Raw genomic sequence first — 23,545 nt, 5'->3', positions numbered from 1 at the left:
ATGATTACACAAATAAAATTGACTTACCGATTTCCCCAATCCACCTTGTTTATCACTTGCAATTTCATTTCGCGTGTTTGATCAGTCGTTAAAGTTCCAGCCAAAAGTTGTCTTCTCCATTCCAGTAAATCTTGCATGACTTTTCTTAGAGTATTGAATTTGTAAATTTCCCTCTCCTGTGAAATTTATTAGCACATAAGTAAGGAACATAAACATAAAAATGGAAAGTAAGAAAAAATTAGCATTTCAATAACAAGGTTGCCACGCTTTTGCTCATTTTAAATTCCCGGACTTTTACAGGGTTTTCAGGTTAAAAAACGGAATTTTTCCAGGTTTTTAAAAGTATATTTTACAAAATTAAATAATTAGTCATTGTAATTTTTCCGTAAGAATTCAAATTCTTCAAAAGATTCAAATTGAAACCTTTTTGAAATTAAACAACTTATAAAAAATTGTTATAAAACATAAAGAAATCGATCACTCCGAATCTTCGACTCGGAGCAATCGATATCTTCATGTTTCATAAATAATTAAAAATAAATTATAAAAAATTTCGAATTCAAACCTTTTCAAATTAAACAACTCATAAGAATATTTCTTTATGTTTTATAATAATTAAAGATGACCGACTAACAAAATCATTAGTTTATTATTATAAGAATATTGTTATTGTAATTTCTTCAAAATTATTTGTATCATTTCAATTCAATTAACATTTTCTAGAATTTTCAACTAAAATTCTACTTTAAATCAATAACATTAATTATTATTATTCAATTAAACTTTTCCAAAAAAATTAATTCCACAGAATTGTTTTTTAAAAGTACAAAAAACAATAATTTAATTCTACCAGAAATCAATTATTTAAATACAAAAATAAATAATATTGAATGTTTCTTAAAATTTAATTTTTACGAAGAATTGCATTAACAACTTTTGAAAATATTTCATTTCTTTTAAGGAATTTAATTAAAATTTTAATAAAATTTATTATATTCAAGAATTTTATAACAATTTTTGAAAATAATTGAAAACATTTTGAAGAATTTTATTAAATTTTTTAAAAATAATTGAATTTCTGAGAAGAATTTAAATAATAATTTTTGAAAACAATTAAATTCATGAGAAGAATTTTATTAAAATTTTTGACAATAATTGACTGTTTGAGAAGAATTTTAAAAAAATTTTTGATAATAATTTAATTCTTGAGAAGAATTTCCCTATCTATTTATAAAGATAATGTAATTCTTGACGAGAATTTTTAAAAAATTTTAAAAATAATTTAATTTCCACAAAAGTATTTTATTACTTTTCAAAAGATTTAAGAATTGAATTCTTGTGATAAATATTGATATTTATCAAAATAATTGAATTTTGAAAAAGAATTTTATTAAAATTATTCCTTAGAATAATTGATTTTATGGGAAGAATTTATCGGATTTTATTGTTTATCAAGCTATTTGAATTCTTTTGCAAAATTACTTAAACATTTTTCAAAATAATTGATTTTCTGCGACGAATTAAATGTTATTTATGAAAATATTTGAATTATTGCAACAAAATTTAAGGTTATAATATTGAATAATTGAATGATTCTTAAAATTGATTTCTTTCCTCAAGTTTTAACAGAATTCTTAATAATAATTGCATTTTTCATGGAATTTATTTAAAATTGTACTAAAAATATTTAAAATTCTGCGATGAAAATAATTGAATTCGTAAATGAAATTTTATTATTTATAAAAATAATTGAATCTTTTTGTAGAATTGTATCAACACGTTTTTTCTATAATTAAATTTGTTGATAAATTTTATGAAACTAGTAAATATTTAAAAACATTAAATTGCGAAAAATTTTTAAAAATAATTGAAATGTTGCAAAGAATTTTATTTAAATTTTTGAAAATAATTGAATTTTTGGCGAAAAATTTTGCTATTTATAAAAATAATTAAATTCTTGACGAGATAGGTATTCATTAAAATTTATAAAAATAATTGAACTCGTGCAAAGTATTTTATTAAATTTTATTTAAATAATTGAAATTTTGCCAAGAATTTAATTAAAATTTTTGACAATAATTGAATTTTTGAGAAGAATTTTGATATTAATCAAAATAATTGAATTTTGGAAAAGAATTTCATTAAAAATCCTTAAAATCATTGATTTTATGGGAAGAATTGAATTGAGAAAAGTTTTTTGAAAATAATTGAAATTTTCGCCAAGAATTTTATTAAAATTTCTGAAAATAATTAAATTTTGGAGAAGAATTTTATTATTTATAAAGATAATTGAAATAATTGTATTCTTGAGACGAATTTTTTTAAAATTTCTTTTTAAATAATTGAATTATTTTGTGAAATTTTATTGAAATAGTAGATGTTGAAAATAATTGAATTTTGATAAATTATTGAAATTAATTAAATTTCTACAAAGAATATTATTCAAATTATTTTGAAAAAAAATTGAATTCTTAAAAAGAATTTCATTAATATCTTTGGAAATAATTTAATTCTTTTAAGAAATTTAATTAAAAATATATTGACAATAATACTTAAATTCTAATAAATGAATTATAGAAAGACTTTTTAAAATAATTGAATTTCTTTGATGAATTTTAATAAAATTTTTGAACAATAATTACATTTTTTGAGAAATTCCATTAAAATTGTATTAAAAATAATTCAAATTCTGCGATGAGTTTTATTATTTATGAAAATAATTGAAAAACTATAGTTTTTTATTATTTATAAAGATAATTGAAAAACTATAAAGTTTTTTATTATTTAGAAAAGAATTGAATGTTTGCGTAGAATTTTATTCAAATTTTGTTTAATAATGAAATTCTTTTGGAAAATTGAATAATTGCGAAGAAAAATTGTAAACGCAACTCTTTTAAAATTGAATTAGAAATATTTATGAAAAATTACATTTCAAGAATAAGCACTTTTCCAGGTTTTTTCAAGGTTTATAAAATTCCCTGACATTTCCAGATTTTCCAGGTTGGGTGGCAACCCTGAATAAGGATAATAATTCGCTTTCTAATATAAAAACAAATCAAGGAAAAAAATTATCTTAAAGTTCTGAACATTCAAATAAACGAAATTTATTTATTTCTTTTTCAAAATTAAATTTTTATTGCAATAATTTTGTGTCACTATCAAAAAGAATTAATTGCAAAGTTTCTAAATGTAAAATTTAAGTTTATAATTTTTATTGCAATTTGCAATTTATGTAAATAGTTTTAATAAAAAGTATTTCGTTCATTTGAACATTCAAATCTTAAGGATCATAATTAAAGAAAAAATATTTAAATTAATAATTTAAGTATTTTAAATTTGTTGCTAGTGCATTCTAATTTATCTCTTTATTGTTATTCTCCAAACAAGTTTTCAAATTTCAAAAATTGGACTAAAATAAAAATTTATATTTCTTGAAAATCTTACCACATAAAGTCTTTTCCATATTCCACCCCATTCTCGAAGTACAAGAGTGACTTCTCGTACAACAGGGTCTTCAAGGGGTATAACTGATTCGTAGAGACCTTCATTATCAATTTTACAAGGTTTTAAGTGAATATACGAACTTGGAAAAATGCCCTTTATTGCACGATTTTTCGTCGAAAAGCCTCTAAACCAGCCTGTAAACAAATTTCCAATTAGAAATAAAAAAAATACTCGAGTAAAATATAAAAACAATATTCACATTTTGCCAGAAAATTTACTAAGAAAGTATCAAAATCGGCTACACAAAAAAAATGTTATTTTAAAAAGAAAAGAAGATTATTTCTTCTTTAATAAAATTAGAATTAAAATTAAGACAAATACCTGCACACTCTTCAAGAATTTGAACTGTTTCGCCAATCTCAAGTGGCAAACCATAACGCGTGTCACCTCTCCAATTGTAGACGGCTGAAAATGATAATAAATACATTTAGTTAAGGAAAATAAAAAACAATATTCATAAAACAATTTTAATATTCAATTTTTAGCAAATAAACCCATTTTTCTTGCCTCGAATTGACTAGAAGATTAAAAATGCAAAAAAATTGAAAAAGTCGTTCAGTGTTGTCATAAAAATTGTATTTTTATTTCTCTGACCTTCCACTGATTTTTAAATTCAATATTATTCAAAACTTGAATATAATTTTGTTAAATAAATATTTAAATATTTATTATATGATTTTCCACGGGAAATAAAATTTTAAAAATTTCAATTTAAAACTGCATAATAATCTTCTTGGAAAAATTTCAATTATTTTCAAAAAATGTTCCTCAATTCAATGATTTTCAATATATACTATTTGAATAAAATTTTCTAAAAGAATTCAATTCTTTAAAAAATTTTTGATAAAATTCCATTACTCAAATATTTAATTATTTTCATAAATAATAAAAATTTCACAAGAATTTAATTATTTACAAATTTTTTATAAATTTCTTCGCAATAATTCCATTATTTTCATAAATATTAAAATTTTTAAAAGATCAGATTCAATTATTTTTCTTAATAATAACATTCTTTTTAGGAATTCAATTATTTTCAATTCAATTTTAATATAAATTTCTAAAAAGAATTCAATTTATTTTTAAAAATTTCACTAAAATTCTTAGGAAAAATTCAATTATTTTCGCAAATATTAATAAAGTTCCTGGAAATAATTCAATTATTTTTATAAATAATAAATTTCTTCGCAGAAATTTCATTATTTTCAAATGCAATTTTAATATACTTTCTTGGAAGAATTGAATTATTTCTAGAATTTTTAGTAAAATTCCTCTAAAGTAGGTATTTAATTATTTTCAAAAATTTTAATAAAATTTTTTAATAGTAATTCAATTATTTTTAATAGTTTTAATTGTGAATTGAATTACTTATTTATTACTTCAAAAATGTTTTAAAAAAAACGTGTTTCTTGCTTTTTAATTAGCAAATTTTACTAATAAATAGTAAGTTCTACTAATTCATTAGTAAAAATTTGTTTTTGAATTCGTAAACTTTACTAATAAATTAGTGAAAATTACTATTTATTAGTAAAATTAACAAATTCAAAAGCAAAAAATTCTTCGAAAAATGTAATTATTTTTATGTAATTAAAATTCGTTAAAAAAATTCAATATTATTTAAATTTATATTCAAATATCTTTATTTTTTTTTGTATTCAAATAATTGAATTCTCGTAGAATTTTCTAACAAAAATTGATTTAAAAATGAATTTCAGTTAAAATTTTAGATAATAATTAAATATTAAAAGCATTATAGTGTGAATTTTTGGAAAAAATTCAATTTTGAAAAAGTTTCAAATTAAAATCCTTGAAAATCTAAATTTTTCAGACTTTTAACATAACAATTCTGTAGAATTAAATTTTTGAAAAAGTTTAATTGAATTGTTCTTTAAATTATTAGATGTATTTATTATTATCTAACATATATATGTTTAATTGAAAGATTCCCGAATAATCGAAATTTCGTGTAAAATTTAATTGAATTCCTATATGAAAAAATAATATTATAAAAGTAATTGAATCCTTTCAAAGAATGTTATTATTTATGAAAATAATTTAACGTTTGCGTAGAATTTTATTAAAATTTTTGAAAATAATTTGAACTGTGGAGAACGATTTAATTATTTATAAAGATAATTGAAATTTTATGGAGAATTTAAAAAAAATTTTAAACATAATTGAATTTCTTCGAAGAATTTTATTACTTTTGAAAATAATTGAATTGTTTTTTAGAATTTCTACGAGAAATCAATTTTTTAAATACAAAAATAAATAATATTGAATGTTTCTTAAAATGTAATTTTTACAAAGAATTGTATTAACAACTTTTGAAAATATTTCATTTTTTTTAAGGAATTTAATTAAAATTTTAAGGAAATTTATTATATTAAAAAATTTTATAACAATTTTTGAAAATAATTGAAAACTTTTTGAAGAATTGTATTAAAATTTTTAAAAATAATTAAATTCCTGAGAAGAATTTAAATAATAATTTTTGAAAACAATTGAATTCATAAGAAGAATTTTATTAAAATTATTGAAAATAATTGACATCTTGAGAAGAATTTAAAAAAAATTTTTGACAATAATTTAATTTAATTTTGAAAATTATCAAAAATTCAAAAAACCGAATTTCTTAAAATTCAACATTTTTTTCTCTCTTTTATAAGATTTAGCTCCATTATTTTTGTGCTCTTGGAAAATACTTTACTTATTAAATAGTTACCACTCTTTGGTAAAAAATCTAAAATTATCGAAAATTATCAAAAATTCAAAAAACCGAATTTCTTAAAATTCAACATTTTTTTCTCTCTTTTATGGGATTTAGCTTTATTATTTTTGTGCTCTTGGAAAATACTTTACTTATTTAATAGTCTCGACGCTTTGGTAAAAAATCTAAAATTATCGAAAATTATCAAAAATTCAAAAAACCGAATTTCTTAAAATTCAACATTTTTTTCTCTCTTTTATGGGATTTAGCTTCATTATTTTTGTGCTTTTGGAAAATACTTTACTTATTAAATTGTCTTGACTCTTTGGTAAAAAATGTGAAATTATCGAAAATTATCAAAAATTCAAAAAACCGAATTTCTTAAAATTCAACATTTTTTCTCTCTTTTATGGGATTTAGCTTTATTATTTTTGTGCTCTTGGAAAATACTTTACTTAATTAATAATTACCACTCTTTGGTAAAAAATCTAAAATTATCGAAAATTATCAAAAATTCAAAAAACCGAATTTCTTAAAATTCAACATTTTTTTCTCTCTTTTATGGGATTTAGCTTTATTATTTTTGTGCTCTTGGAAAATACTTTACTTATTTAATAGTCTCGACGCTTTGGTAAAAAATCTAAAATTATCGAAAATTATCAAAAATTCAAAAAACCGAATTTCTTAAAATTCAACATTTTTTTCTCTCTTTTATGGGATTTAGCTTCATTATTTTTGTGCTTTTGGAAAATACTTTACTTATTAAATTGTCTTGACTCTTTGGTAAAAAATGTGAAATTATCGAAAATTATCAAAAATTCAAAAAACCGAATTTCTTAAAATTCAACATTTTTTCTCTCTTTTATGGGATTTAGCTTTATTATTTTTGTGCTCTTGGAAAATACTTTACTTAATTAATAATTATCACTCTTTGGTAAAAAATCTAAAATTATCGAAAATTATCAAAAATTCAAAAAACCGAATTTCTTAAAATTCAACATTTTTTTCTCTCTTTTATGGGATTTAGCTTTATTATTTTTGTGCTCTTGGAAAATACTTTACTTATTAAATAGTTACCACTCTTTGGTAAAAAATCTAAAATTATCGAAAATTATCAAAAATTCAAAAAACCGAATTTCTTAAAATTCAACATGTTTTATTCACTTTTATGCCATTTAGCTTTTTTATTATTTGAATTTCTATTCAAGAGAAAAAATGAAAAACAGGAAAAATTTAGAAACTTTTAAAAATTCCTGTTCTTTTCCATGATTTACCTGATTTTTAGAAGCCTTTTAAAAATTCCATACCATTTCCATGATTTCCAAATTCTGTAGGAACACTGAATTTATAAAGATAATTTAATTCTTAGCGAGAATTTTAAAAAAATTTTGAAAATACTTATTGATATTTATCAAAATAATTGAATTTTAGAAAAGAATTTTATTAAAATTCCTTTGAATAATTGAATTTTTGGGAAGAATTTATGCGATTTTGTTGTTTATCAAGCTAATTGAATTCTTTTGCAAAATTACTTAAAAATTGTATTTTTGAAAATAATTGATTTTCTGCTAGGAATTAAATGTTATTTATGAAAATATTTGAATTATTGCAACAAAATTTATAGTTTTATTGAATAATTGAATATTAAAATTGATTTCTTTCCTCAAGTTTTAATAAAATTTTTAATAATAATTGCATTTTTCAAGGAATTTTTTTTATATTGTACTAAAAATATTTGAAATTCTGGGATGAAAATAATTGAATTCGTAAATGAAATTTTATTATTTATGAAAATAATTGAATCTTTTCGTAGAATTGTATCAACAAGTTTTTTCTATAATTAATTCTGTTGATAAATTTTATGAAACTAGTAAATATTTAAAAACATTGAATTGCGAAAAATTGTTTAAAATAATTGAAATGTTGCAAAGAATTTTATTTAAATTTTTGAAAATAATTGAATTTTTGGCGAAAAATTTTGCTATTTATAAAAATAATTGAATTCATGACAAGATATTCATTAAAAGTTATTAAAATAATTGAATTCGTGCAAAGTATTTTATTAAATTTTATTTAAATAATTGAAATTTTGAGAAGAATTTAATTAAAATTTTTGACAATAATTGAATTCTTGAGAAGAATTTTGATATTTATCAAAATAATTGAATTTTGGAAAAGAATTTCATTAAAAATTGTTAAAATAATTGATTTTATGGGGAGAATTTTGTTGATTATCAAGATAATTAAATTCTTTTGCAGAATTACTGAAAAATAATTGATTTCCTGCGACGAAAAAAATAGGAGACTGTGAAGCCTGAGTGAATCAAAGAACATATTTTTTATGGTCAGGGAAAAAGTCTAAATTTTGTCTGGAAATCAGGGAAATAAAAAGTCAGGGAGAAACAATATTAAATTTTTGTGGCATCCTTGTAAAATGAAAATTTTCAATTTCTTAAAATTTCAACAGAACGTTAAAAAAATTTTCGAAAATTTGTTTAGGTGGTGGAAGTGACAGGAATTTCCGGCAGACAAGTTTACGCGAGAGACATGAGATACATCTTAATGAGTAGTAGCTCTCTCGTCAGCATTTATATATATATATATATATATATATATATGTATTTTGAATGAAGATGAATAAATGTATTCGCATGTAAGTTGAACGGAGACAACAAGAGAGTCAGTTAGTAGACTACACAACATCCTGCCTGAACATTCTCAACAATTCTGAGCGCTTCTCATGTCTCGCCACACAGAACCTATATCAGAAATGATCAGAAAACAACACTAGTAGCCGTATATATCAGTGCGGCTTCTTCGTCATCATCATCATGATGATCATATGTCCTACAACTCCAACACATGTGCAACAAGCGATCCGCACGATTTCACCCAACTAAAAGAGTATACGCATACTTTAAAAGGAAGTTTCGCACTACTCTCAAAACAATAAACCCACTTCCCATTTTTTCAATTAATACTTCCTACTTATCAACTTTTACCGCTCCGATTTATTTTTTTACTATTACTACTTAAACATTAACATCATTCTTTCATTATGTCTGTCCACACTTTCAAGTTAGTTTTTCTGTAGAAAATTCTCAATTTTCATATAAGGAAATAATTTGCATCGTTTCTATTTCTTAATAATTGCTTTAAAAAAATTTTAAGCAGGAAAAGTTGATCTATTTATGAAAACTGTAAACGCATTAAATTATTTAATTTACTTTAGTTATAATAATATTAAAGCTGTATTCCAATTCATATTTTATTTTTACGAAAAAAAAATTTTAATTAAAAATTTTTAAATTCTATTATTTTTAAAAATGCTAATTTTATTTTAAAAAAGTATGTAAGAAGTCAGCCGCGCGAATTGTTGCTAGTTATTATTAATTATCATCACCGTTATTTTATCTATAAAAATAAATAATATCAAATTATATGTTCCGAAAAATTCTCATTTCTCTTGTTCCCAAACACAAAAAAATGTTCTTGTAAATTATGATTCATTAGTGAACTTGGTCATTTTCCGATAGTTTTCTGAGTCATTTTATCATTACGCTAATTATATACATGTCTATAGTTCAAAGTCCTCGAAATATTGAATTGCAATTTAATTAAAGCAAATAATAAATAAATTTCGACAAAAAAAAATTTTTTTTTTCCTTTTCAAATTATTAAATTCTAAAAATATATTTAATAGAGAAAATAAAAATCTAAAAATAAATGAAATTAAAAAGCAGTGATTATATTTTACATCTGTTGTTTTAGAAGTGTTACACGATTATAAAAATATCTCAAAAACATCGCCCTGGGAGGTAAAAAAATTTCTAACTCGAATGAAGGAAGCAAGGGCTCAAAGTCTGTCGAATAGGCTATATAGCATTCGTCCCTACAATATTCTGAATTGTACATCAAGAGACCCTAGCTTTCCCAGCTTTTCCCGGGAATTAAATCAATAACTCCCTTTCAGTATAAAACACATTCGCGAAGGGGACCTGGGCTTGGATGAGAGAGTTCGTATATAAGCGAAGGGTCTCCACAACTGTGACATGCCATATACGAAAATATACTCTCAAAAGCGACCAACCTTAATGTCTTACAGAGAAGGCATTAACTTTTATGTACCTCCGAATTGGGAAAAAAAAATAGAAAATATTTCATTGATAAATACTCAACAGATAATAATTTCCCTCTGTTTTTTTTACTTTCCCAAAAATACCAAATTGTAAAAAGAAAGCAAAAAAAAATACAAAACAATAATTAAAATTAAATAGAATTAAATAAAATTAAATAGAATAAAATAAAATTAAATAAAATTAAATAAAATTAAATAAAATTAAATAAAATTAAATAAAATTAAATAAAATTAAATAAAATTAAATAGTATATAAAATTGAAATATTTTCGGAATTACAAAATTAATAATAAATTGTACAGAGATAGCAGAGAAAAATTCATTTCCGCTTTAGATTAATGATACGCAGAGACAAAATGTCAATGTTTTGACTGATATTAATTAACATTACATACAAGCTTTCTACAAAGCTTTGACAAATTTTTAAAACTATAGTTTAATATGTATCATTAACAATCGATGTCATTTTGACATTTTGGTAAACAGATGACGTACGCGGACCAAAGGAAAATAAACAAAGTGGATATACTTTTTTAAAATCATTTGTACGATAAGACGAAAATTGCAAAACTATTACAAGAAACTAATAAGAAGACAAAATCAAAAAAAATATTGATTTGAATTTATCAATTTATCAATTATAAAAAAAAAATTGAAGACGAAGAATGTCCAAGTGTCACTAATGAAGAAATAAAAAAAACGAAGAAAAATAAAAAGAATTAAGACGTATAAATACAAAAGTTAGTAAAAAAAAATTTAACTAACAAAAAATTAAGACAATAAATTAAAATCTCGAAAATTTCACGAAAAAAAATTAAACATTTAGAAAAGTTTAAACAAAAAAAAAAGTAAATTCTGTTTCTCTAAAGACAATGCAAGCAGGCCTCGGGTCGACTTTAACGAACAAAAAAAGTCGCTTTAGTCGATTAAAAATAGAAAAAAAAGTCGATTATTTAATTTAGGGTTGTCACAAATATTTTATTTTCTATTTTCCTGATTCTTCACTGATTTCTAAATTCAATTAACCAAAAATTGTATAATTTTCCTAAACAAAATATTTAAATACTTCTTATTTCTCTTTTCACCAGGAAATAAAATTTAAAAAATCTCAAATTCTGAAATTTAATAATTTCTAAAAATTAAAACTATAACCCTTACAAGAATTAAATTATTTTCTACAATTTTTAACTAAACTTCATTTCTAAATCAATTATATTTGTATTACTTTTTAATATTTTTCTGAAAGTTCTTCAAGAATTCAATTTTATTTAAATACAAAAATTCAATTTTTATAATAATTGAAACCATTCATTTTTCTTTTTAAAGATATTAAGGTAGAATATATATATTCAAAAAATTTTAATAAATAAATTCGTAAAATTAACTTATTAAAAATATTTCTTAATAATTTTTTCAAGACAATACTTTTACAATTACATACAATTAAAAAATGTCCAAAAAATTGAAATTTGGTAAAATCTTTTTAAAAAATAATTTAAATTTAGTAAAATCTTTGAAAAATAATTAAAATTTGCAATAAATTTTAATTAAATTCCTTAAAATAATTAAATTTGGCAACAGTTTTAATAAAATTTCTGAAAATAATTGAATTTTGCAAAGAGTTTTATTAAAATTATAGATGAATTAGAATTTTAATAAAATTCCAGAAAAAAAAATTAATTTTCCAAAGAGTTTTATTAAAATTCATGAAAATAATGGAATTTTTCAATAAATTTTTTTAAAAAATCCTGAAAATTAAATTTAGACAAAAATGTTTCTTAAAATTCCTGAAAATAATTGAATTTTTCAATAAATTTTTTAAAAATTCCTGAAAATTGGATTTAGACAAAAATTTTATTAAAATTCATGAAAATAATTGAATTTTACAACGAATTTTAATAAAATTCCTGAAAATTGAATTTAGACAAAAATTTTATCAAAATTTTTGAAAATAATTGAATCTTGCAAAGAGTTTTATTAAAATTATAGATGAATTAGAATTTTAATAAAATTCTCATAAAAAAATTGAATTTAGACAAAAATTTTTATTAAAATTCATTAAAATAATTGAATTTTACAACGAATTTTAATAAAATTCCCTAAAATAATTAAATTTTGCAAAAAAATTTATAAAACAAATAAATAATTGAGTTTTTAAAAAATATTTAAAAAATAATCAAATTTCTGATGAATTTTAATTAAATAAATAATTTCTCAAAAATTCTAAAATAGTAAATTTTAAAAAATTTTAAATTACTTTGTCCGAGAATTACTGTTTTCAAAACTATTTCAATATTTTCATTTTTTATCAAATTTACACTTGAAGATTATTCATTAAAATTTTTAAAAATTCAATTATTTCCAAAATTTTCAATAAAAATTCTATAATAGTTAATTTTCAAAAATTATAATAAAATACTTGAAAAAAATGATTTATTTTCCATTAATTTTACTAAATTTCAATTACTCAAAATCTTTTTAATTGTATATTTCAAAAATTTAGTTAGAAAATATTTTCAAAAATAATTTTTGAAAGATTTATCTACACAGATAGTTTTTATACTGCGCGTAAAAATCGAAAAAAGTTGCAGCATTTATACTAAAAATATGATATTTTTGTCGCAAAATTCGGAAGAAAAGTCGAAAAAGTCGCAATTTTTTAATATAAGTCGATAAAAGTCGCACTATTTGAAAATAGTCGAAAAAAGTCGAAAAAATCATAATATTCGAGGCCTGTAAATTAAATTCTCGAAAATTTCACGAAATTTGTGTGAAAAAAATTAAACATCAGAAAAGTTTAAAGAAAAAGAACGTAAAATTCGATTTCTCTAAAGACAATAATGCAAGAACTAACAAAATTAGAGGTTATAATTTTCCTGTCAATGTGAAAAATAAAGAAAAATTTGGAATTTATTCCCCTCCAAATAATGTCTAATGTTTATATTAAAAAATATAAAAGGCCATAAATATTCTTTATCCCTTTGAGAAAAACTGTAATTATAACGCTCAATGACGTGAAACCTGTTTGTTTTCTATCAATCTGCAATTTTTCATTGTTGAATTACTCCCCATCAATATATACACTTCTTTACTACTCGTATACGATCAATGCATGAATGAGCTACGCGCAAGCACATATACACACTTATATTCAAAAAACGACATTGAATATATACAAACGAGTATTCGTGTTGTTAACTATACATACATATCGCGAATATTCTCATATCTCTCTTTTTTTCTCAAACATTTGATGCTGGAGAACAAGAGAGAGAATTTTTATCAAAACGGATACAGCATAAAACTTTCACAGCGTGTATTGAACTCTTTATAAAACCGGCAAACTTCCCTTTTGTGATTCAATTAAATTTCTAAGACTGTTATCATCATTTTCATCAAGAATTATATTTAAATCAAGCGGAAATAAATGAGTCAAACGTTCAAGTTTATGTCGATTTGACAGCTCTCCTAACAAAGTTGAAATAATGATGACGATGCTTCGTATTAAATGAGAAAAAAAAACGCTAATCAAAACTCACCGACGCCGTACTTTGTTGTCTTTGTGGTGGTCCACATTTTATGGATTTTACTTCACAATTGCTACATGCTTCACTAAAATAATAAACAATCCACCTGGTGTTTCACGAAATTTTCAAAAACACAAACATTGGGTGTTGGTTTCACGTGTGTTCTGCACAACTGGTGCCACACTCGATTTCTTCTCTTCTGCACTTTGGCGGTGTTGTCGTTTACTCCTCCTACATGACGGCAACATTGTCACTTGTCACGTGATCAATTCAATCATTGGCTGTGAAAAGGCGGGAAAACTTAAAATTAAAAATTAACTATACTGGTCAAGAATTTAAAAAATAGTTTTAATTTCAATAATAATAAATTGATATATTTAATGGTTAATAATTTTAATTTAGAATATTTGAAATGTTTTTAGAAAAAAAATACAATTAGAGAAATGAGAAATTAAAAAGCACTTACTTAATGAAACGAAAAAAAATTTCTTCACAGCCCCATATTTGCGATTTTGTTCGCAATATGGATATTGGTATATTTCGAATAAATACAATATTTAGTTTGTGGTATATCTATTAAAAGAAGGGCGTTCCCCTTTAAATCAACGATTCTTCAATTTATTTACAGTTTATTCGAAGTTGTATGCACATTAGCGATGGTACGACGATAGATCTGATTGTAGTTTCCAGTATTTTATCAATAAAATAGGATCTAAGATTGTGTTTTTAAAAAAAGCACTGTATTGTTTTTCTTATTGATAAATGTTACTTTCTAGAAGTTGATCGGTTTGCCGAAGTAGGCTGCAAGGTGGGCTTCTCTCAGAGCCTCTGAACACGTCTGAAAAAAAATTAAATTTCAATATTAAGTGTTTTTATTCATTAATTTATTTTTATTTCCCTATTTATTTTTAAAATACTACGAAAAATGAATATTTTTAGAGCAATTTAATTATTTTCAAGAGTTTTAACAAAAATTCAATTTTCAACAATTTTGATGTGAAATTCTTTTTTTAAAAAACTCATTATTAATATAGAAGACCATTTTTCTTAGTTTTCTTTTTTTACAGTTTTTAATATTTTTTTTTCGGAAATTTACTTACTGGATGCGCGTGACACACTCTTGCGACGTCCTCTGCACTCGCACCATATTCCATGGCAAGTACTGCTTCATTAATTAATTCACCAGCCACGGGTCCAATCATATGAACGCCAAGAATTTTGTCTGAGCTATTGTCGGCGAGAACTTTAACGAAACCCTCAGTTTCCAAATTTGTTTTCGCCCTCGAATTGGCCATAAAGGGGAATTTACCAACTTTGTAATCGATTCCCTCTTTCTTGAGGTCCTCTTCCGTTTTTCCCACCCAACCAACTTCGGGATGTGTGTAGACAACACTTGGCACACAATTGTAGTCTATGTGAACAGCGCCTTTAAAATTGAGGAAAAAAATTATTTATGTATTCTATTTAATTATATTTCTTAAACTTCAATATATTTTTCTTTACTTTCAGGCTTCACAGTGTGCCTAAAAAGTATTTTGGGGGAAATAGGGGACTGAAAATTAAAAAATAGGGGACTTTTAGGGGACCATAAAAATTGGTTAAATAAAGGTAAAAATATAATTTATTTATACAGGGTTGGCCCAAAAATTTAACTTTATTTTTCCCTGACTTTTCCCTGATTTACAAACACAACTTTGACTCATATTTTTTCCCTGACCCTAAAGAATATTCTGATTCACTCTCAAAATTATTAGATACTCAAAAAAATGTTCTATTAAATTTATTTACAAATTTTTTCAAAAGTCAAATTATTTGAAAACATCCATAGTTTTATTTAAAAATAAATATTTAATCATTTTTTTTCATTGGAATTTAGATGTTCAAAAATTTCAAATTGAACAACTCATAAGAATATTATTATAAAACATAAAGAAATGGATCACTCCGAGTCGGAGACTCGGATTCAATTAACATTTTCTATAATTTTTAACTAAAATTCTACTTTAAATCAATAACATCAATTATTTATCAAATAAACTTTTTCAAAAAAATTAATTCTACAGAATTGTTAGTTAAAAGTACGAAAAACAATAATTTAATTCTACGAGAAATCAATTATTTAAATACAAAAATAAATAATATTGAATGTTTCTTAAAATTTAATTTTTACGAAGAATTGTATTAACAACTTTTGAAAATATTTTGGAAAAGAATTTTATTAAAATTCCTTAGAATAATTGATTTTATGGGAAGAATTTATCGGATTTTATTGTTTATCAAGCTATTTGAATTCTTTTGCAAAATTACTAAAACATTTTTAAAAATAATTGATTTTCTGCGACGAATTAAATGTTATTTATGAAAATATTTGAATTATTGCAACAAAATTTAAGGTTATAAGATTGAATAATTGAATGATTCTTAAAATTGATTTCTTTCCTCAAGTTTTAACAGAATTTTTAATAATAATTGCATTTTTCAAGGAATTTATTCAAAATTGTATTAAAAATATTTGAAATTCTGCGATGAAAATAATTGAATTCGTAAATGAAATTTTATTATTTATGAAAATAATTGAATCTTTTCGTAGAATTGTTTCAACAAGTTTTTTCTATAATTAAATGTGTTGATAAATTTTATGAAAATAGTAAATATTTAAAAATATTGAATTGCGAAAAATCGAAAATAATTGAATTTTTGGCGAAAAATTTTGCTATTTATAAAAATAATTGAATTCTTGACGAGATATTCATTAAAATTTATAAAAATAATTGAATTCCTGAGAAGAATTTAAATAATAATTTTTGAAAACAACTGAATTCATGAGAAAAATTTTATTAAAATTTATTAAAATAATTGACTTCTTGAAAAGAATTTAAAAAAATTTGTTGACAATAATTTAATTCTTGAGAAGAATTTATAGTTTTATTGAATAATTGAATGTTTCTTAAAATTGAATTTTTTCCTCAAGCTTTACTAAAATTTTTAATAATAATTGCATTTTTTAAGGAATTTATTTAAAATTGTATTAAAAATTTAGAAATTCTGCGATGAAAATAATTGAACTCGTAAATGAAATTTTATTATTTATAAAAATAATTGAAATTTTGCAAAGAATTTTATTTAAATGTTAAGAAGAAAGAAGCTATCAATAATTTTATTTAAATATTTTAAATATTTAAATATTTAAATAATTTTTTTATTTATTTTATTTTAAATATTTTTTTTTCAATTTTATTTAAATATTTGAAAACAATTGAATTTTTGACGAAAAATTTTGCTATTTATAAAAATAATTGAATTCTTGACGAGATATTGATTAAAATTTATTAAAATAATTGAATTCGTGCAAAGTATTTTATTAAAATTTGTTTAAATATTTGAAATTTTGACAAGAATTTAATTAAAATTTTTTACAATAATTGAATTGAGGAGAATTTTGATATTTATAAAAAATAATTGAATTTTGGAAAAGAATTTCGTTAAAATTCCTTAAAATAATTGATTTTATGGGGAGAATTTTGTTGGTTATCAAGATAATATTGAATTTTGTTGCAGAATTAGTTAAAAATTATTGAAAATAATTGATTTCCTGCGACGAAAAAATAGGGTTAATTTGCAAAATAGGTTACGTTTAGGGGCCAAAATTTAAAAAAAGGGGATTTTTAGGGAAATAGGGGACAGATTGTAAAGCCTGTACTTTAATTAATTTCTTTCTTTTCTTCTTTAATAAAAGAGAATTTTTTAAAATGATTTAGAATAATTACCTCCGGCAATGCCTTCGACTGTGATGATTCCTTCGTCTTCGGCCTTGTGTGCCAACATTGGTCCGTGAATGCAATCACCAATTGCGAAAATACTAGAAAAATGGAATATTCAATTGAAAAAATGTCTACAACAAAATAAATTGTTTGTGCAAATAAAAATATTTAGTATTTAAAAAACGTACTTTGGTACAACTGTTTGGAATCGATTATTAACAGGTACTCGTCCCTTCTCATCTCGCTCGATTCCCATTTCTTCTAAACCTAAATTTTCCGTGTACGGTCTTCGGCCGACACACACCAACAAAACATCGCAGCCTAAAGTCTCTTTTTTACTAGGATCCTTAACTTCCTCAACGGTGACTTGAATTTCACCACCACTTTTTGAGGCACCCGTTACTTTTGTACCTAATTTAAAGTTCACTCCTTGTTTCGTTAATACTTTCTGTAACGTTTTGCTCACTTCGCCGTCAATACCAGCGCCTCCAATTGTACTCATGAATTCGACAGCCGTCACTTCTGAACCCAATCTACAAAAAAGTAATTTATTTAATTAAATATTGATATATATATATATATTTACTTTTTATTGAAAATTTTTTTGAATGTTTTGTATAAAAATTGTGAATTTTCTTATGAATTCAAAAAATTAAATTTTTTCCAGTACTTTTAATAAAAAAATTCCGCACATTTCCCTGATTTCCTGTGGCAACCCTGTATAAATATGGTTTTATATACCTTTGCCATACTGATCCTAATTCGAGACCGATAACACCGGCGCCAATAACAATGAGCCTCTTTGGTACAGGATTTAAAGATAATGCTCCAGTTGAGGAGACAACGGTTTTTTCATCAATATCGATACCGGCAAACGGTGTGACTTCACTTCCGGTTGCGATCAAAATGTTCTTTGCGTTGATTGTTGTGCCTACAGAACCATCTGAATTTAAAGCGCTAACTTGATTTTTTCCTGTTATTTTTCCGTGACCTTTGACCCATTCAACTTTATTTTTCTTGAATAAACCAGCGATTCCACCGGTCAGTGCTTTCACTACATTATCCTTTTGCTGCAGTAATTTATCCAAATCAAGTTTAACATTGTCGACTGAAATCAAAATTTGTTCGTCAAAATATAAGTTTAGATATTCATTTTTTTAAGATTAAATTCTTGGTAATTTATAATTTTTACGAATTAATTATCAAATGAATAAATTTTTCGATTTGTACGTACCTATAACACCTCTTTGATTTAAATCTCCACTGTGTGCCATGTGATAGTAATGAGAATTGTTGAGTAATGATTTCGATGGAATACAACCTACATTAAGACATGTTCCTCCTAGTGTTGGATTTTTTTCTACACAAACTGTTTTCATGCCCAATTGGGCAGCTTTAATTGCGGCTACATAACCACCTGGACCCGCTCCAATAACAACAAGATCTGCGTCCAAGGAACTTGCATACCTTCGTTGCTGAATTGCTGATAATGCCGGATTAATAACACGTTTCATACAATTTGGCTGGAAGAATTACAAAATTTCCTTTATAATCACTTGAGAATAATAAATAACAATAGTATTTGAGTCTTATTTTGTCAATAAATAATGTAAACATTAAGAAATGCAAAAATCATAAATGTTACATACGATAAATACTATGATGTAATTAATCGAAAAGTTAAATTAATTGTAAAAAAAAGATAGAAAAAGAGAAACGCCAAAATAAATTTTTTGGCTATTAACTAACGAATTAGGAAATTAGCATAGAGCACGTGAATTAGAAACTATAATACATAATTAAATGACATAATCAGACATAACCTATATTTCCAAATGTACAGAACTTCAATTCAATTCAATTCACTGCGGATAAAGTTCGTAGATTTTTTAACTTAATAAATGATAGTTAAATATTTTACCAGATAGTTAAATATTTACTTAAATAAATAGAATTTTTCCTTAATGATTGCCCTTCAAAAGCTCTCGAAGGAGACTTGACACTGATTTTAGTACAGTTGAAAAATGATCGTTTCAAATAATAAATAATAACAATTGAAAATTTTAAACATACCCTCACAGAAACGGACATGAAATTCCATAGATTGACCTGCATTGTTGCTGTTAAAATTATTTATTTTTTTAATGAAAAAGGTGAAAAATAATTCTGAGCGCAGGTACCAGCAGCCCAGCAAGCTGAAGTCAGCTGTTTTCTAAAACGGTGTGAAGTTTACAGCAATTTAATGGTTTGTTCACACTCACCGCGAGTGAGATATAAAGTGCCAAAGTGGTAATTTGTGAAAGTAGAACTTGCTTCAAAAAAATAACAATCCCCACCACGAGAAGTTTTTAATTGTTTACATCAGGGCATCAAGGAAAAATGTATCCATGCACCATTAATTATTATATTTTTCCATTATTCTTGTAAATACAAAATAAAATTATTATTTTTATTATAAATGTTAAGAAACATTTATAACAATTGTTACTGTATATAATTAATTTATATAAAAATAATGACAAGTTCAATTAGAAAAATTCTTCAGTTCAATTCAACAATTAGAAGGTTAGTTTTTATAATTTATTTGTATTATTAAAAATTTTAAATATATTGAATATTGACATAGTTTTCTTTTGTAGAAAATCTTGATTTATTTTTTTATTAAGAATGCAATATCTTATAGTTGTAATTGAATACTTTTTTTTAGACATTTACATTCTTCTGCAATACGAAAATGTGAGCCTTTCGATCAAGGGAAGACAACAATTCAGCCTCTCGCTAAAGACATGAGTAATGGTTTTCTAATCGATGCTTATTCTGAAGTTGGTATCAAAAATTACACTGTTTAATTATATTTTTTAATTAATTAATTAATTAACTAACAAATCTTACATGCGCTAGCGCACGGATCGTGATATTCAATTTCTTATTGTTATGCAAAATTACAAAATTTTTTGTTTTGAAATATAAATTTTTAAAATAATTTTATAATAAAAATTTTTTAAATTCACTTATTACGGACCAAATTAATTATTGTTGTTCATATTTACAATTATTTTTAATCCAGTTTAAATAAAATTACACCGAAAGAATTTAATTATTTTCAAAAATTTCCAAAAAAAATTCAATTTGAACAAGAATTTAAAATTCTCTATAAATAATTCAATTATTCTCAAAATATTTTTAAAAAATGCTATATAAAAATTAAATTACTTTCAATGCAATTTTTAAATATATTCGTCAAAAAAAATTGAAAAAATTCAATTATTTTCGAAACAACTTTAATTAAATTTCTCGAAAAAATTTCATTATTTTCAAATAGGTATTTCTATAAAATTCTTCATAACAATTTAATTATTTCTTAAAATTTTAATAAATTCTTCGGAACATTTCAATTATTTTTAGAAATAGTAAAATTCTTCGCAAGAATTCAATTATTTTCAATACAATTTTAATAAAATTCTTCTTCATAAAATTTAATTTCTTCCAAAATTTTCAATTATTAAAGAAAGTTCATTAGTTTAAAAAAAATTCAAAGAAATTCTTCAAAAAAATTTAATTAGGATTTTAAAAAATTTTAATAAAATACTTTGCGAGAATTCAGTTATTTTGCTAAATAATAAAATTCTTTGAAGGAATTTAATAATTTTTGAAACAACTTTAATTGAATTTTTCGAAAAAATTTCATTATTTTCAAATATTTCTATAAAATTCTTCATAAAAATTTAATTATTTCTTAAAGTTTTAATAAATTCTTCGAAACAATTCAATTCTAATAATTAAAGATGACCAAGTAATAAAAATCATTACTTTATAATATAAGAATATTGTTACTGTAACTTCATCAAAATTATTTTCATCATTTTAATTCAATTATTATTTTCTAGAATTTTAAATTATTTTTTATGAAAATAATTGAATTCCTTATAAAAAATTTTATTATTTATAAAAATAATTGAATTCCTGTGAAATTTTGATTATTTATGAAAATAATTAAATGCTTGCATACAATTTTACTAAAAGTTTTTTTAAATAGTTGAATTCGTTTTGGGAAATTTTATTAAAATAGTAGATTATTGAAAATCATTGAAATTAGAAAAATGCATTTTATTTTTGAAAATAATTGAAATTAGGACAAGAATTTTTATGACATTTATGAAAATAATTGAATGGAGAAGAATTTTGTTATTTATAAAGATAATTGGAATTTTTTTTTCAAATTTCGAACATAGTTGAATTTTATAACAATTTTTTTTTTTTAATAATTGAATTTCTGCGAATAATTTGTAATTTCTCCAAAATTGAATGTTTTGAGTGTTTTCAACAAAAATTTTAATTAAAAAATTTTTAAATTCTATTTTTAAAATTGATAATTTTATTTTTTAAAAAAGGCAGTAAGAAGTTAGCCGCGCGCTTTAGCGAGCGAATTGTGATAAACTAAAAGAAAAACCTACAAACATGATTGTTTTAAACTTAAAGGATTAGAGAACTAGAGGAGAAAATGATTTATAAATTAAATTTTATTTCAGATGGGTTTTACCTTAACACCCTCACTTCATATTATCGGTCCAATGATAATTTTTCCAAGAATGTTTCTCAGTTGGAGTATAGCAGCTTCATCAGATATGAATGAAGAAAATTTATGTTTATTTAACATACTAGAACCAAAATTAGATGTATTAATTCTTGGCTTAGATCAGAATTATCCAGCGAATGCACCATTTATAAAAGATCTTCGTGTTTGGCTTAAAAAATCAAGTATAAATGGAGAAATTCTTCCTTTAAAGCATGCCATCTCCACTTACAATTTTTTGGCAGCAGAAGGAAGATTTGTTGCTGCAGCATTAATTCCTCCAAAGTCAACTTTTATTCCAAAACCTGGATATGTACCATTACCAGCACACGAGAGGTTGCCTGCCTATTAGAAACCTTTTTTTTAAAAATCATTGTAAATAGATATAATTATACTTATTGTTTCTCACAGAAAGCATCTTCATTGAGAAATATAATTTAATATGATGAAATGTTTATTTTTTAAATTTTTACCTCCAATAACCTAATTTAGTTTTTTTTCACTAGTAATTAAATTTTTCAAATTTTAACGATAATTTTATTTTCTTAAAAATATATTTTAGGTACTAATAAGTAATTAATTACAAAAAATTAGTTTATAAACTGCAAATATGAATTTTTTCTCATTTTCTTTATTTGAAAAATCAATAAATATTAAACATTTTTATATATAATTTCTTTTATATTATTGTTTTCATTTCGAATAAAATGCACACTTGAAAATAATCACTTCTAGAAAATATTTTGAAGTGTTAAAAAAATAATAATATACATCACACACACAATCTGATTTGACATTGGAAATGAAAATTAATAAATTGCAAGTAAAATTAAAATTATATAACAATTTTCATATCTATAAAAAATCGCAGAAATAGTGTATTTATAAATATATAATTGGAAGTGATTACTGAAGACAATAATCTTTTTTTCAAACATTAAAATATGACATCAAATATTAAAAATTCAACTAACTTACAAAATATTTTATACAATAAATTTTAAAAACTAACAAAATAATATCTGCAGACGGTCATCATTTGCATATTGAAAAAATGATGTTAAAAAAATCATTTCAACGAAAGCATTGAATGAAAATTTAACTATAATTTTTATATGATTCTTCTCTTTGCACTCATTGCTATTGTATAATAGGGAAAATTCACTTTCATTATTTTAATTAATAATATCTTTTAAAAAATTCTTTGAAGGAAAATAAATTAATAGAATATTATTAATGAAATCATCATCAGTAATATTATATTAATATCATTTTTAATTTTTTAAGATATTTAAAAACATTTCACTGTGGAAGTATAAAGATCGAATAAAA

The 23,545-nt window shown here is 22.6% G+C and overlaps 3 protein-coding genes across 4 annotated transcripts in view; 1 reads left to right on the top strand and 2 right to left on the bottom strand.

Annotated features, from left to right (window-relative positions):
* LOC122497843 (dedicator of cytokinesis protein 3) overlaps nt 1-14,099 on the bottom strand; it is a 78,568-nt gene extending 64,469 nt beyond the window's left edge. For both annotated transcript variants that reach the window (XM_043605189.1, XM_043605190.1), the window contains exons 1-4: nt 13,892-14,099; nt 3,826-3,909; nt 3,445-3,638; nt 28-176 (exon numbers count right to left, since the gene is read on the bottom strand). In XM_043605189.1, the coding sequence (XP_043461124.1) occupies nt 28-176; nt 3,445-3,638; nt 3,826-3,909; nt 13,892-13,928 (464 nt within the window). In that variant the 5' untranslated portion in view covers nt 13,929-14,099. The remainder of the gene's footprint in view (nt 1-27; nt 177-3,444; nt 3,639-3,825; nt 3,910-13,891) is intronic.
* Nucleotides 14,100-14,364: 265 nt separating this feature from the next.
* Nucleotides 14,365-19,871, bottom strand: LOC122497844 (dihydrolipoyl dehydrogenase, mitochondrial). Its single transcript, XM_043605191.1, has 7 exons — nt 19,714-19,871; nt 18,875-19,163; nt 18,382-18,748; nt 17,829-18,173; nt 17,647-17,738; nt 14,980-15,305; nt 14,365-14,717 (listed from the first exon to the last, which is right to left on the bottom strand). The coding sequence occupies exons 1-7, from the start codon at nt 19,753-19,755 to the stop codon at nt 14,652-14,654; spliced, it is 1,527 nt and encodes a 508-aa protein (XP_043461126.1). The 5' UTR covers nt 19,756-19,871; the 3' UTR covers nt 14,365-14,651.
* A 119-nt stretch (nt 19,872-19,990) lies between these two features.
* Nucleotides 19,991-22,664, top strand: LOC122497841 (NADH dehydrogenase [ubiquinone] 1 alpha subcomplex assembly factor 3). The gene is made up of 3 exons (XM_043605185.1): nt 19,991-20,205; nt 20,348-20,462; nt 22,170-22,664. Exons 1-3 carry the CDS (start codon nt 20,156-20,158, stop codon nt 22,563-22,565), a joined length of 561 nt encoding a protein of 186 aa, XP_043461120.1. The 5' UTR covers nt 19,991-20,155; the 3' UTR covers nt 22,566-22,664.
* The last annotated feature ends 881 nt before the right edge of the window (nt 22,665-23,545 follow it).

This window comes from Leptopilina heterotoma, unplaced genomic scaffold, assembly GCF_015476425.1.
Source record: "Leptopilina heterotoma isolate Lh14 unplaced genomic scaffold, ASM1547642v1 Lhet_14, whole genome shotgun sequence".
In the NCBI taxonomy this organism is placed as follows: Eukaryota; Metazoa; Arthropoda; class Insecta; order Hymenoptera; family Figitidae; genus Leptopilina; species Leptopilina heterotoma.
This window is presented reverse-complemented; position numbering and strand designations above follow the sequence as displayed.

Coding starts and splice junctions, on each gene's coding strand:
- LOC122497841 (XM_043605185.1), top strand. CDS start 20,156: ATGACAAGTTCAATTAGAAAAATTCTTCAGTTCAATTCAACAATTAGA. Junction 20,206..20,347: donor TTCAATTCAACAATTAGAAG/GTTAGTTTTTAT, acceptor ACTTTTTTTTAG/ACATTTACATTCTTCTGCAA. Junction 20,463..22,169: donor TAATCGATGCTTATTCTGAA/GTTGGTATCAAA, acceptor ATTTTATTTCAG/ATGGGTTTTACCTTAACACC.
- LOC122497844 (XM_043605191.1), bottom strand. CDS start 19,755: ATGCAGGTCAATCTATGGAATTTCATGTCCGTTTCTGTGAGG. Junction 15,306..17,646: donor AGTCGAAGGCATTGCCGGAG/GTAATTATTCTA, acceptor TCAATTTTAAAG/GCGCTGTTCACATAGACTAC. Junction 14,718..14,979: donor GAGTGTGTCACGCGCATCCA/GTAAGTAAATTT, acceptor ATTTTTTTTCAG/ACGTGTTCAGAGGCTCTGAG.